The sequence below is a fragment of the Homarus americanus genome, unplaced genomic scaffold (genome assembly GCF_018991925.1).
Source record: "Homarus americanus isolate GMGI-L3 unplaced genomic scaffold, GMGI_Hamer_2.0 scaffold42050, whole genome shotgun sequence".
Taxonomy (NCBI): domain Eukaryota; kingdom Metazoa; phylum Arthropoda; class Malacostraca; order Decapoda; family Nephropidae; genus Homarus; species Homarus americanus.
This window is the reverse complement of record NW_024753179.1, coordinates 2,758-17,988: the sequence shown is the minus strand read 5'-3', so window position 1 is coordinate 17,988 and position 15,231 is coordinate 2,758. Positions and strand designations below refer to the sequence as shown.

At 41.4% G+C, this 15,231-nt stretch overlaps 1 protein-coding gene across 3 annotated transcripts in view; it reads right to left on the bottom strand.

Moving 5' to 3' along the window:
* Window positions 1-13,902, bottom strand: part of LOC121855298 (endoribonuclease LACTB2-like) — a 100,620-nt gene extending 86,718 nt beyond the window's left edge. The window contains exon 1 of one of the 3 annotated variants that reach the window (XR_006086767.1): window positions 13,656-13,902. Coding sequence is in view for 2 of the 3 variants with exons in the window: in XM_042350176.1 (XP_042206110.1) it covers window positions 13,656-13,777 (122 nt within the window). In the remaining variant the exon portion in view is untranslated. The remainder of the gene's footprint in view (window positions 1-13,655) is intronic. The other 2 variants (XM_042350176.1, XM_042350177.1) reach the window with 2 other exon arrangements.
* Between the last annotated feature and the right edge of the window lie 1,329 nt (window positions 13,903-15,231).

Below are 15,231 nucleotides of genomic sequence, written 5' to 3'. Positions count from 1 at the left end.
CTCCCTCTCTTGAGAAATGTTTGGGTGAAAACACTAGATTTTAAGGTATAGTAATAAATAATACCTCAGACTAAAGTTAGGATAATATAATTGACATTGCTGGATTCCTTGCAAGACCAGAAATATTTTGAATATACACGTCATATATTTTTCACAAAAGATAACATATTTGCTCTATGTAAACAAAATTCTTACAATAGATCTAAAATTTGTATGTCTAATGCAAAATCCATGATGTCTATATTCAAAATGATCATCATATTGTAAGAATTCCAGCAATGTAAATTATATTCTGGCCAGGTAATTTGTATGAATTTTATGAGCTAAAACAAATATCTTCAGTAAATAAAAAAATTATACTTCACCCAAACACTATCTGTCAATCAAAATACCCCACCTCCAGCTCCTCCCCTCTTCCCACGCTCGCTGGGTCCCTCCCTCCTTACCAGAGAAATGTTTGGGTTAAAACAGTATATTTACATTTTTAGTAATAAATAATACCTCAGACTAAAGTTAGGATAATATAATTGACATTGCTGGATTCCATGCAAGACCAGGAATATTTTGAATATAAATGTCATACATTTTGCACAAAAGATAACATATTTGCTCTGTGTAAACAAAATTCTTACATTAGATCTAAAATTTGTATGTCTAATGCAAAATCCATGATGTTTATATTCAAAATGATCATCATATTGTAAGAATTCCAGCAATGTAAATTATATTCTGGCCAGGTAATTTGTATGAATTTTATGAGCTAAATAAAAAAATTATACTTCACCCGCATATATGAGTAGATGCACAGCGTAAATTGGGCATTTCCGGTTCTGGCGGGGACCGCGCAAATGTGAAAATGCGTAAAGGAGAACCACGTAAAACCACTTAAACCGAGGTATTACTGTACAAGCACAGCTGCCACATGATTTTCACATCAAATTTTCTTCATTATTTAAGCAAATATTTGAACATTTGGAAACTTCCCATGATCTAAAATAATGATGAATAGTTTATTATAAAATATGCTAGCTTTGGTGTGTTTAGTATTTATCCTGACAGTGATACAGCCAAAAATAGATGTAACAATCACAGGGTGGGGTCAGTGCATCTTTGGTTGACTTTATCTTAGGTTATGTTAGGAAGGTCGGTTAGGGTCAGTTTGTGTTTAATATACAAATGTACAGCGGTGGTGCAACAGTAAAAAGCCTAACTCTCACCAATATGTCAAGGGTTCGAGCCTCGGCCCAAACACACGTGAGATGGGTGTTATCCAGAGAGACCCTACCAAACATCACAGGTTTCCTGGTACCCAGTCTACTCCTGTACAGTACTATAGTGCATTTTTTCCCAGCCGAGAAGAGATGCCCCGCCCCCTCCTCAAAAGTTACAGCTGATTGGCCGTCGCAAATCTGTCCGATTTCATCCTGAGGTAATGATGTTTTCTAAATGAGTTTATTCATTATCACTGGGATGACCGTTTCTGACGGAAAGACATTTAGCTAGATTATATAAAGATACTGTTACGGAATCTCAGCAATCAAGAAGGCAAATGTCTTCAGTTACTTTACATTAACCTTTTCTTTTATTTTAATCTCCAAACTTAAATTTATTTACCTGAGTGCGTCTAGGGGCTTTTTGGTTGAAATTATTTAGTTATAATACCTTGTAAAACTCATGCCCAATTACGTAACAAATGACAATCTGTTTGTATTGTGATCTTTTCTAGTTATGTTTTACTGTAGTTTTAGTTATTACAGCATTACTTGGCTTAATTGAATAGTTGATAGCACACTTATGGTTGACATGACAGTACCCAACACAGTATAAATCGTAAGACGTGAAAAGTATGCAAGTGATTTTTAAATAATATTCTTAAAACATAATCAACACAAAACACATATACAAGGGTGAAAAATCATGTACAGTCAACCCTCACTTTACGCGGTTAATACAACCCACAGGGTACTTCGGAAAGTGAGAAACGCGTAAAGTGAATAACATAACATATGGGATTAATTGAAATAGAGACCGGGCCGACCCCCAAACTCCACTTTTTGACGACACACAACTATGTTGTAGTAAAAATTTTATCTTAACTTTATGATGGTATGCACACACAATTAATATAGAAGAAGTTAGGTTAGGAAAAATAAAGGTTAGGTTAGGAAAAGTAAAAGTTAGGTTTAACACTTACGTTAGTAGAAGAGATGGGTCGGCATACGGGGATGGAGGCTGGTTCCGAGGCAGAGGGCAGGCTACTGGCCCTCAGGTGAGTCACCATCACTGTCATCCACACTTGTCAGGGCCTCCCTGACAAATCCCTCAAAGTCATCTTCACTGTCTCTACCTCTGTCACTATCACTGGCTTGGGCTGGCTGTGGTGGGTTGCGGGCGAAGAACTCTGTTATGCTTTGCTGACGGCTGGTGTTTATGTTGTCGTGATAAACCTTGAAGTAGGGCTCCATAGTCTGCAACAGCTGGGTAGTGAAGATTTCATACCTGTTTGCGTCAGGGTCGTCGGAAAGGAGGAGCTTGACTTTCTCGATACACTCGATGGCACCCCTAACATTACTATGGGATAAGCGGTGTTCTTCTTGGGATGACGCACCACCTGCCTCTTCACTGACGTCATCATCATCTACCATCTCGTCGGTAGTCACATCAGGATCCCTTATCACCTCCAGGATGTCGTCGTTGGTGGTCTCGGAGAAGCCTGCAGCTGTAACACTCTGCGCAGCTTCTCTGGCAAGGTCCACTGCTACTGCAACAGTCTGAACCTCACCAGTCACAGATTGACTCTGCCTAACGGCCGGAATGCCTTGCAACACATGTCTCCATGCGTGACGAACAGTTGCTACAGACAGCTGATCCCATGCCTCCACCAAGAAGTCCACAGCTTTCTTGATGTTGAATATTCTCCAGAATTGTTTGAAAAGTATTTTTTGCTCTGCCAACTGTTGATCCTCGTCGTCTTCGCTCTTGCTATCGGTGGTGGTGTCACTCAGGTTACGCAACTCTTCCCTGGTGTTGGTGTAGTCGTTCAGGAGCTTGAATTTTTTAGTTGAGAATGCAGCTTTTACATTACAGATTAACTCTTGGTCCATGGGCTGTAATATAGACGTAGTGTTGGGAGGAAGGAAGACCACTTTTACGTTGGGGTGACGATCTAACAGTAGGGGCGAGTGTCCTGGTGCGTTGTCCAGCAGCAACAAAATCTTGAATGGCACATTCTGTTGCTCACAGAATTTCTTTACATTGGGAACGAAACAGTCATCAAACCAGGAGAGGGACAGTGTAGAGAACATCCACGCCTTACGTGCGGTCAGCCAGTGGACATTTAGCTTGGTCATGTCCATGCTCTTGTAGGCGTGCGGCTTGCGGGCTGTGTGGATCACCGATAACTTGAGCTTACAGGTACCAGAGGCATTGGTGGTAAACAGGACGGTGATGCGCTCCTTCTGCAACTTCCGGCCCCAAATCTTGCTGGCATTCTTCACAACGAAGGTCTTGGAAGGTAGCTTTTTCCAAAAAAGACCAGATTCGTCCATGTTAAACACCTGGTCGTCGGTGTACTGTCCTTCCTCCATAATCTCACGTAAAAATGGAGGAAATTCCCTAGCCGCAGCACGGTCAGCACTAGCTTCTTCACCACCAATGTTGATATTGGTGATCTTGTTCCTCATCTTAAACCTCTGTAACCACCCAGAGGAAGCATTAAAGGGTTTGGGCTCTGTAATTCCTATCTTTCGTGACACTGCAGCATACAGTTCACGTGCGTACTCCTTAACAGAGCGAGTGTCCACCGCCATGTTCCGTCGCGCCTGACGCACCAAGTAGCTCACAAGTAATTTTTCCGTCTTGAGAAGCACCTGGTTGTGGAAATACTTGATCATAGAAGCACCTGTAGACTTTGTGATCTTCATGTGCTCCTTTATCTTGGCTGCATCCTTCTTTATCGTCCGGATCGTAGATTCGTTCACACCATGCTGGCTGCCAAATCAACTTGTCTTGTTCCTTTCTCTAACTCTTGGATGATCTTGTACTTCACCTCGTAGCTTAAGGAACGTAGTGTCTTCTTGGGCTTAGGGCAGCTGGGTCCAGGCAAGGAAAGGTTTCTCTCTGGGGGCGGTGGTCCGGCGGAAGCCATTTTACAGAACAATGGATGCACGATTACACGGTGTGGCCTGGAGGGATGAAACTGCCGCGGCTAGGTCAAGCGTCGTCTTTCCTCCCTCCCTCCCTCCCCTGGGTGGACACGTCATATTACTTTAAACCAATTACAGCTAGCAGCGGAGGGAGGTAAGGATGCGTGGCCAATCACAGTCCGATACGTCATATGACGTCACTGATAACACAACAGAGACATGCACTGCACAACCTTACTGCGCGGCTTGCCCAGGTGGAGGTGGAGGCGGGAGGGGCGAATCTAAAAATAGTGTCGAGCAGGACACACTCCGCGTAAAGGGGTACACGCACCGCGGAATGTGAGCATCCCGGGTTCCGGCAGGGTACCGCGTAAACGTGGAAACGCGGAATGTGGGACCGCGTAAAGTGAGGGTTGACTGTACTCAGCTGTACTAATACACGTTATAACTAGATGGCCAGTAGATTCCGAAGTGAACAGTCAGTGCAGGTAACAGTGGGTCACACCACGACAGAACCCACAGGGAGAACAAGAGCCAATGGGGATGAGAGTAGAACTGCCGGTAACTTCTTGGTCAGAGCAGACATCACCTGTCATAGAAGGCGCCTCCAAATGCCGGCGAGGTTTTCCACTAATCTCCTGACTCATGTTCTTATTAGTTGCCTTCGGTAACTAGAAGATTGGTGGTCGTGTGGAGTAAGCCGTGCAGATAGAGGTGACAATGCAGTGTATGTACATGGAAGTGTGACCCTTCTATGTTACAATACATACATTCATTATTTCAAACATGAGCACGTAGGAATTTATCAGAAATATTATCATGAATTAACTGTTAAACCCTGGTAACAAATTCACGCTTTTGGAAGACACATTTATTATAGTATACTTATTTTTACCCACAATAAGGCATAGTAAGACAAATTATGTATTAGTAATACTACATTATGCAAAAACTAAAATTTTAAAAGATCAGAATCACATTAAATAACATGGCCGTCAGCAGAGGCGGGAAATATGACTGCGAACAACTTCATATTTCCTGCCTCTGCTGACAGCTCAGCGGTCAACCTCCCCAGTGTCACAATCATCCACCAACTTTCAGGGGCCATGTATAATATTTCAATGTGATTCTGGTCTTTCAAAATGTTAGTTTTTGCATAATGTAGTATTACTGATACGTAATTTATCTTAGTATGCCTTATTGTGGGTAAAAATAAGTATATATTAAATGCCATCCCTCAGTGACCTCCACCACCAAGCACTGGCAAGGTTTGGCAGCGAACTAATGCACCACCCTCGTCATCGCCACCTCCTACCACAAGCAGCCCCCCACCCATCTAGCACAGTCCATCACTACAACAAAATTCAGCCCATAAGAGCCCGCACCGATAGATATAAGAATAGCACCATCCCATCCATTGTTAAAATAATAAACAACTCCTGATTTATGTACCAGTACTGTACAGCCCTGTAAATGTATTCAACGCATATTATATCATTTTGTCTAAATCAAATGTAAGTCTGTATATTTTCAGCCACCGACTGCAACTCTATTAATAAACCGTTTATAATTATTATTATTATTAGAATTTAACAGTTAATTCATGTACTATAATATTTCTGATAAAACTTCCTACAAGCTCATGTTTGAGTAATGAATGTATGTATCTTTATATAATTTAGCTAAATGTCTTTCTCGTCAGAAATGGTCATCCCAACAATTATGAATAAAGTCATTTAGAAAAACATCATTACCTTAGGACGAAATCGGACAGATTTGCAACAGCCAATCAGCTGCAACTCTTAATGAGGGAGCGGGACATCTCTTCTCAGCTGGGTAAAAATGCACTATAATGCTGGAGAGACCTCCCAAATGGTCAATAAGTTGACAAGTGGTAAAAATGATAAAAAAAATCCTTTCTTACTTCAAGGAAAAAATAAATGCACAAATACATTTTGCAAAATCACATTTCTGCTCTTTACCAGGAGCATTATTTCATTTTAAGAGGGGGTCAAAGTTAGCATCTGGAGTCCATCTACGTATTTGTTAATTAATTATGGTTAATGTGGAGGCTCCTTAGAAAGATTGGGAGGGAGCAGTCCCCCCACAAATGATGCCCCTGCTCTTTATGCCATATGTCTGAGGAGAGGAGTCCAAATTACCAACTTCCATGTCTGTCATTTTCTTCATAAATCTCAGCATTGGTTCTTTATTTGTTTAAATATAAGAAACATTATAACTATTACCTTTAGTTAGGTTAGGTCCTATTGTTGAGTTTGTTTTATTTTATGAATGAAAAATTATTTATTGAGTATATGGGCAATTACTGGTTATTGAAAATATTCATAATGTAGGAAAAAGTAACAAGAAAAAACCTACAGTAACTTTTGAGAACAGCACTACCACCAGAAGTATTGGTTTGATTTCGTGAATTTTTTCCACAGACCTTTCTTATCATTATAGTCAGCATTCTAAAAGAGCGACAACTTTTTTTTTATCTATTTTTTTCTCTATCTACAATCATAAAACACCTGTAGTGGACAGGGCATGGAGGATGAGTGAAATTGCAGGGTAAAACACCGTGAAAAACTGAAGAAATTAATTACATACTGTAAATATTCCTCTGAAAAATTTGCTGAATAAGCACGTGTTGTTGTCTAGTCAGTCTGTTTACAAATTACCGATTGAGGAAGTTCGAGAAGGTAAGGTAGGTGTCTTTTGATGGTTAGGTTAGGTTCTATTTGGTTCTAGTAAATGTCGCCTCTTAAAATACTGATGCAGGTGTATTGGTATTGATATACTGTACTATAATGATAAGAACACCCGTGGAAAAATAAACAAAATCAAACAACTCCTTGTTGTGGTAGTGCGGTTCTCAGATATTACCTAAATCAGTGTCTAGTTTGAGACAGATGAAGGTTAGGTTAGGCTTGGTCTAGATAGAAAAGACTCAATAAAAAAAACTAACCTAGCCCAACATAACATAACCTATATAGTTAATAGTATTTAATAACAGGTTTTCACTTGTTGCCACTAAACACCTTTCTTCAATGGCATTTTTGGCACAAATTACGTATGCGAGATATTTTAACATTTAATTATGTATATTCGTATGTGGCGGTACACAGCCAGAACATTAAACGACTGTGGAGCCCTCTGGTTAGGTTAAGTTAGGTTTGATTGGTAAGGTAAGGTTAGGTTAGGTTGGTTAGGTTTGGTTAAAAATATGTTTTTAAGGTGTTTTTTTTTATATGTTTTCAACACTTTTCTACTGTACTTGATTTTTATAGCAAATCTCTAGATTCTGAGATAGGGTGGGGGCATATTTCAGAAAATATTGTTTTGCGCCAGAAATGAAGGTCAAATTCTTTCATAACACATCAAAAACCATCATAAAAACAAAGTTTCTACTTCGATTTCGTTTAGTGGCAACAATTAAAATTATTGAGACTGACCCGCCGCTGATTTTTCATAGAAAATGATTTTAAAAACACTGCAATTTCACTGTGTTTTATAGCAAACACTGTCATAGTTTGTAAAAACGTGTTAAAAAGTGGTTATTTATAATTTTAACCTAACCTAATCTTAGTTGACAAGAAAAACAAGTGGCAGAAGCCCTGTTGCAAGACCTTACCAATCAAACCAATGAAACCTACCCAACCTTACTTAACTTCCTAGCTGTGAGGCTCAACCCTCTGGGCTCCCCGGCATGTTAAACAGAAAGGACTTATTTTGATATGGTGAGAGAAGCCGCTCGGTCCGTGTGGCTCATAAACATACAGTGGTGACTGGCGTTGATCAGAGATGATTGGCTGTGTACCGCCGCATCACCGCCAAGAAAAACAAAGTAGTGGTGCTCATTCTCCTAATTATATACCATATGAAGCAATTCACACACAAAAAAATGATTATTATCATACCAGAACTCTCTGATGAATATATGGTAAGAATATAAACAAAAAAGCAAATAATGCGTCGGGATAGTCATCAATATTAGCCAGACTTTTATCGAAGCCAAAAATGTGACTTTTATCCCGACTTCATATCTATTTACCGGGAATAACTACCGCGGCAACTCCAACATCCATCATATAGTTGAAGCCAAAAGAAATCATTAAATCTATGAAATGCATAACATATTGCTCATGCTCTTTGTTGACTTCACGGTAAAATTGCAGATTACAGCAACCAAAGAATCTGATTAAGAAAATGTGTTTTTCTGATGCTTTTTGATGCGATTGGTTCAAATCTGACATTCGTTTTTATCGGAAATCAGTAATTTTGAATTTCGTCCCCCCCCCATAATAGTTCTATAGATTGAATGTTCTGAATTTCTGGAACTCTGTGCTTACTGACTTATACCATATTGTGGGGTTAAGTTTGTTTGGGGTTCACACTCAGGATGGGATGGTGAAAGGAAACTCACAATGTGCTCTCTGTATACTGTACATATTGTATTGGATGTACAATGCAGCGTGGTTACAAGCGTGATGTAGAGAGAGCTGGTTGGTGAAGGTGCTCAGAGGACAGCTTGTGGGTCGCCATGCTCGCTGGCGGGAGCGAGGGCCGCCAGGCAGTGGCGGAGGAGGTGGTGTAGCTTGCTGCGGCTGTAGCTAGAAGAAGAGTGTTCAACACGAGGTCAGGTCTTATATAGCGGAGGTAGGCGTGGCTTAATAGTTGACCTCCGCTATGTAAGGCGGCGCTGGTTGACCTAGACCACGAGGCATACACTGGGGAATTCGCGGGGTCGGCTACTCAGCGACAAACAGCGTTTGTAGGGGAGAAATCCACTACAATATCCCCCTTCCCTCCAGGCGGTGTAGGAGACTTGTTGTCTGCAGGGTTGCATGGCACATGTGAGGCAGGACGAGCGGTGCATGCCACATGTGAGCCATAACGGCGAGGGCTTGGATGAGCCGGCCGCTAGAGGAGACAACTGTCTAGATACACAATATCTGTGGGAGTAGAGCGGGAGAAAAAGGGTGTGTGGAGGTGATGAATGTTGTGCTTCCCTCACGGCAGGTACAGAGTCGTCAGATGCGCCTGCTGGGGTGTGTGGGCCTGGGTCAGGAGCAGGGGCTGCCTCAGCAGAAGCGGATGAGGGCTCGTGACAGCAGCTGGGTCCACAACAGCAGCAGGGTGCAGGACAGTAGCAGGGAGTACCTGAGGGAGAAAAAGAGGGGTGTGTGGGTCCGCACTCAGGCGCATGGGCCGCGTCGGGAGGAGGGGCTGCATTAGGAGGAGCGGCAGGGGGTACTGCTGGGCCGGGGGCAGCGTCTGAGGCAGGACGGGTGTGCTGGGGTCGGTAGGACGTGGTGCTTGGGGCAGGAAGAGGAGCTGGTGTCTGCTTAGAGAAGTAGTGCTGCTCTAGGGTGTCTAACCTGTGGTGTAGAGACAGTAGCTGTAGAGCCGATGAGAGCTGCTTCTGGGTGGATAAGCCAGTCTTCCATGTTGCTTGAAGACTGGGAGCATTATCTGTTTCTCCTCCATCCTGTGTGAGTACGAATCTCCGGGGGTCACCATTTGTGGGGTACGTGTTGTTTTGTTCACACTCAGGATGGGATGGAGAAAGGAAACTCACAATGTGCTCTCTGTATACATATTGTATTGGATGTACAATGCAGCTTGGTGCTGGGAAGGCAGCATGGTTACAAGCGTTGAGTAGAGAGAGCCGGTTGGTGAGGGTGCTCAGAGGAGGACAGCTTGTGGGTCGCCATGCTCGCCGGCAGGAGCGAGGGCCGCCAGGGAGGAGGAGGTGTTGCTTGCTGGTTGGTGTAGGTAGAAAAGAGAGAGGTAGGTCACCACGAGGTCAGGTCTTATATAGCGGAGGTAGGCGTGGCTTAATAGTTGACCTCCGTGATGTATGGCGGAGCTGGTTGACCTAGACCACGAGGCATACACTGGGGAATTCACGGGGTCGGCTACTCAGCGACAAACGGCGTTTGTAGGGGAGAAATCCACGACAATATAACCAAAATAAGCCTTACCTAACCCTGGATGAGGGCTTTGCTCTCAGACCCTCAAACACTATGTAATAACCCTAGAGTCGTGTGGTCAGCCTCCACAAGAATATAAATAACCGTTACAGTATTTCTTACCTTACTCCGAGTAAGGGTCAGAGTCTGAGTCAGGAACCAGAATGCGTCGTGGGTTCCTCTGTTCTCTAAGGTTTCCTTATTTTTAGAATGAGATAATACAATTAACGGATCACCTGAAGAATCATCGCCCCAGCTTATTTCACCTAACGATTAAGCCACCCTAACCTAACTTAACCTAACCTAAACCTATTCTATACCTAACCTAAATCTAACCTAACATATCCAAACCTAACCTCATCCTCCTAAAATAGTTTTAGGGTGGTTTAATTGTTAGGTGAAATAAGCTGGGGGCGATGATTCTTCAGGTGATCCCAATAAACTTCCAATAATCAAAATCGCAGCACATAATGGCTCCATGTTGCACCCGATTAAAAATGTCCCGCATCCTACCACCCACGCCGAATATTGAATGCTAATTGGTTGAATCAAAAGTGGAGATTTTTTATTGGATTTGACTGGCTGCAGCCATCCCCCGGCACATGCACTGGAGGTAAGCAAACGTACGAACACATAATTTGAGCAACAGAGTAGGAGCAACAGGTGCTCTGATTTCATTCTTTTTTAAATTTCAATAACTTCCTTATCATCAATTTGCAATGGGAGTGTAATACAAGAAAATTATCATAGAAAAAATAGTTCTAGCGACCGAGTGTAGTGAATTTCCAGAATTCTTTGGTTGTTGTAAACTGCAATATTACCAGAAAAAATAGTGTACCTATATTCTTTAGAACTAAATTTTCGGTAGAATTTTAGGTTAGGTTAGGTTAGATATCCAGCATATATTTTACGATGGTTTTTTATGTGTTTTGAACGGTTTTGACCTTCATTATATATCGAAAATGGTATTATTGCGTTTACACACAGTTCATTCCTACCACTAATCTATTATCATATTCGAATAAGAGGTCTAATTATAAGATAATTTTCATCTATTACAGGTACATTACCGGCGGAAATGTATAAAAACGGAGATAGCTTTTCCCAAAAATTTTCTATTTTCTTCCATTAACCTCCCGCCATTATCGTCTGCCTCTCACCCAACACTGCGTGTCTCTTGCGTCTCCTTCATAAATCATCACGCGCATGCGTTCCCGTACACGTCACGCAACCAATCAAAAGCGTTTTTGATTTTGAAACCAATTAAAATGATTTTGGGTTTAATTCAGAGTATATTTGGCCCAATCAAAATCGAGTTTTATTTTGGGTCTCATATTTTGAAATTCAAATTCAGTTCCGACCATGGAAGTCTGCGATGGATGTCACTTAAAGTATATGAAGCTGATTGCGAGTTTTTGGAAAAAAAAACGTAGAAACTATAGCATTTTTTCGATCGCATGGTGTTCTTCCAACCTCAGTAAAGTGTACTAAGAGCAGGACTGAATGTAAATATCGCAAAGACCATCATATGTGGCGTTGTGTAAGAATCCCAGAATGCAACGACGAACAAGAACCAGGCCAATAAGGTAAGAAATAGGTGATTCCATCATATGGTGAGAGTCAGTTAAGTTAAGTTAGGTTAGGTTAGGTTTTTGTTTTTCTAGTGTTTTTTTTAGTCGCTTAGTCACTTTTTTTTTCGGAAAACGTCAACGAAAAAAAATCGCTAAAAAAAAAACGGCTAATTTCCGCCAAAAATGAAGGTCATATTCGGTCTAAACACACACAAATACACTAGAAAAATACATTTTTTACTTGCTAAAAGTGAACGGTGTGACAATGCAAATTTACCTCGATAATCACTATTTTATTTATAACCGCCCCATCTTATCCAGTAGTGGGGAACCCCAGTGGGGTCCGACTAATTACCCAAATGTACCCAAATGTAGCCGCAATGAAGTCAAATAATGGTCCTACATTAATAAATCGGAATGCCAATCATTTCTCGACTAGTATTTGGTGTCACGAAGTCATAAAATATTGGTAAACTTAATTTAATCTGAGTTAATAGATCGCGTGCATGTACCGAGGGAGCGAGTAATTACCCAAATATACCCAAATGTAGCCGCAATGAAGTCAAATGACGGTCCTACATGAATAAACCGGACTGTCAATCACTTCTCGACTAGTATTTGGTGTCACGAAGTCATAAAATATTGGTAAACTTAATTTAATCTGAGTTAATAGATCGAGTGCATGTACCTAACCTAACCTAACAACTCAGATTAAATTTAGTTTACCAATTTTTTGTGACTTTATGACACCAAATAATAATCGGGAAGTGATTCACAGCCCGATTTACGCTTGTAGGACCATCATTTGACTTCATTGCGACTACATTTGGGTACATGTGGGTTCATTTGGGTAATTACTCGCTCCCTCGGTACAAGCACGTGATCTATTAACTCAGTTAAAATTAAGTTTTCCAATTTTTTGTGACTTTGTGACACCAAATACTAGTCGAGAAGTGGTTGGCAGTCCGATTTATTCATGTAGGACCATTATTTGACTTCATTTGGGTACATTTGGGTAATTAGTCGGACCGCCCCAGTGGGAATCAGGGGGTTTCCAGGTACGAGAAAATCACAAAAACTAGTGATTTCCGATTGAAGTTAAGGTCAAAATTGTTGAAAAAACATAAAAACCATGGCAAAAACAGTTTGAATATCAAACCTAACCATCCTAACCTAATCTAGACGCATAACCCAGGAACTATCTAACCTAACTGTACACTCCTCATTTATGGGGATAAATACCGATTCCAATAGTTAAATTCCTAAGATTCCCCGGGTGACAGCTTCTAAAGTAATAACAAATTCTGCTATAGCTGCTCCTGTTCACTAGACGGTTAGGGAGCCACGAATTACCCAAAAGTACCCAAAAGTATAGCAAATAAGGGTAAAATCTTAACGAATATTTGTTATACATACACAAAACATATTTAATAATATTTTTAGTGTAATTTTGTAAAAATAATTTGTAAAATGAAATAATAAACAGCGAAAAACTTTCAGTATTGACGAACGCTAAATTCCAGAGTTCGTGAACAAGGGAGATAACTCAGATCCATCGGGATGCACTTCGCTAACCTAACCTAACCTAACGAAAAGAAAATCCTACAGCTATGTTAAATACCCCAAAGTAACAGAAACATCGGTAATTATATCTCCATTTTGGATAGGTGACTCTTTGGAATTTAGCGTTTTACGCTGTTTATTACTTCATTATTTTGACTATATTTCAATGAAAACATTATTAATCAGGTTTTATTGATGTAAAACATATATTCGTTAAGATTTTACCCTGATTTAATATACTTTTGGGTACTTTTGGGTAATTCGTTGGACCGAGACGGTTATGCAGAATAAAGTAGGATTAGTGTAGTGGTCTTAATTAATGGTGCCCAGAAACTGCAACTTCGACATAATAATATTTATCAAATAACAATAAAGCCAAAAGTGTGCCAAAAGCCACCAACCTTCTGCCAGTGCCAATGAGATAGGTGTTGGTGCCCTGTAGTGTCATGGGTCCTGGGTTACATCCTAAAATACGAATTATTCGGGAACTGATAGGCGTTATTTTCGCTAGGAAAGCTGCCATGGTTTATCCACTCTCGACGGTGCCCAGGTGACCAAGAATTAGCTGACTCACTGTGACTCTGTGTCTGCGATTCGACTCTGGAGTGACTTGTCACTTTGAGTCTGAGTGACTAGTTAATAAAATTAAAAATTACTGATAAAAGATTTTCGTATTTCAGGAATATCACAGCCTTTTTGGGATTCGAACCCGGAAATTTAGATATCTGAAAAGCATGCGAAAAAAGTAAACAATAATAATCATACAATTAACACCTCAACCCGCCAGGATTCGAACCCACGGCCCACGAGCCCATTACTGTGACCGGGGAACGCTAACCGCAGGACCACCAGGATACAAAATGCAGTTCTAATTGTACAGTACAAGTCGGCCCCTTCACCCTGATATCTGGAATTCTGGGGCATTTGCAATCAAGGAAGGTAGAGTAAGGACACTCAACTCCCTTAATTTGCGTGTATTTTTCAGTACCGACATTCGGTACACTAACTAGGGCTGACCGACATAACTAAGGCAGTATTCAAAGAAAACCAAAGATGCCATAAACAGGTTAAGTATATTAACCTTGAGGTATTCATAACCTGATATTTATATATCATTATTTACATATTTATTTATACTTCATTCACTAATTCATGAAGAAAACCTAACCTCATTATGATCGCCCGGTAAGGAGATTAACCTGCCTCGTCAAAACGATACAGTTTATTTCGGTCAAACCTGTCAAATACAAATAATAAATTTACAAGAGGGTGTAGTGGGTTCCTCCCCTACAAACGCTTGTCGCTGAGTAGCCGACCCCGCGAATTCCCCAGTGTATGCCTCGTGGTCTAGGTCAACCAGCGTCGCCTTACATGACGGAGGTCAACTATTAAGCCACGCCTACCTCCGCTATATAAGACCTGACCTCGTGGTGACCTACCATAAACCGAACCAGTTCTGGCAGAAAATAAAGCACTTAATGGGAACCTCAAGCAACGAGTCAAACGATATAATAAATAGTAATCATGTCAAATTAACAGAACCAACCGAACACTAGCGTAGCTGGGGGGCGGTCCGCCCCGGGCGGCACTTTTGGGGGGCGGCACTTTTGGGTCTGCTCATCACCCATATCTGCAGCTACTGGAGACGTTAATCCATCCCTTTGTATCGGCGGCAAGTTAATCCTTGTCGTGTCTGACCTAACACCTGACCCACATCATCACGGCCACGTCATGAGCTACACCCTTGCTATGCGCCCCCCGCCACACACACAACCTGTAACCTGTTGAGGATTAAGGAAACAACTTCAAACAAGTACGCCAGTGAGCTCATGTGGTGTGGGTCAGGTGTTAGGTCAGACACGACGAGGATTAACTTGCCGCCGATACAAAGGGAAGGATTAACGTCTCCAGTAGCTGCAAAACCATGCAGTCTCGGGTCATATCAGTTCATGTACAGCCGACCAATCCACCAGTTAC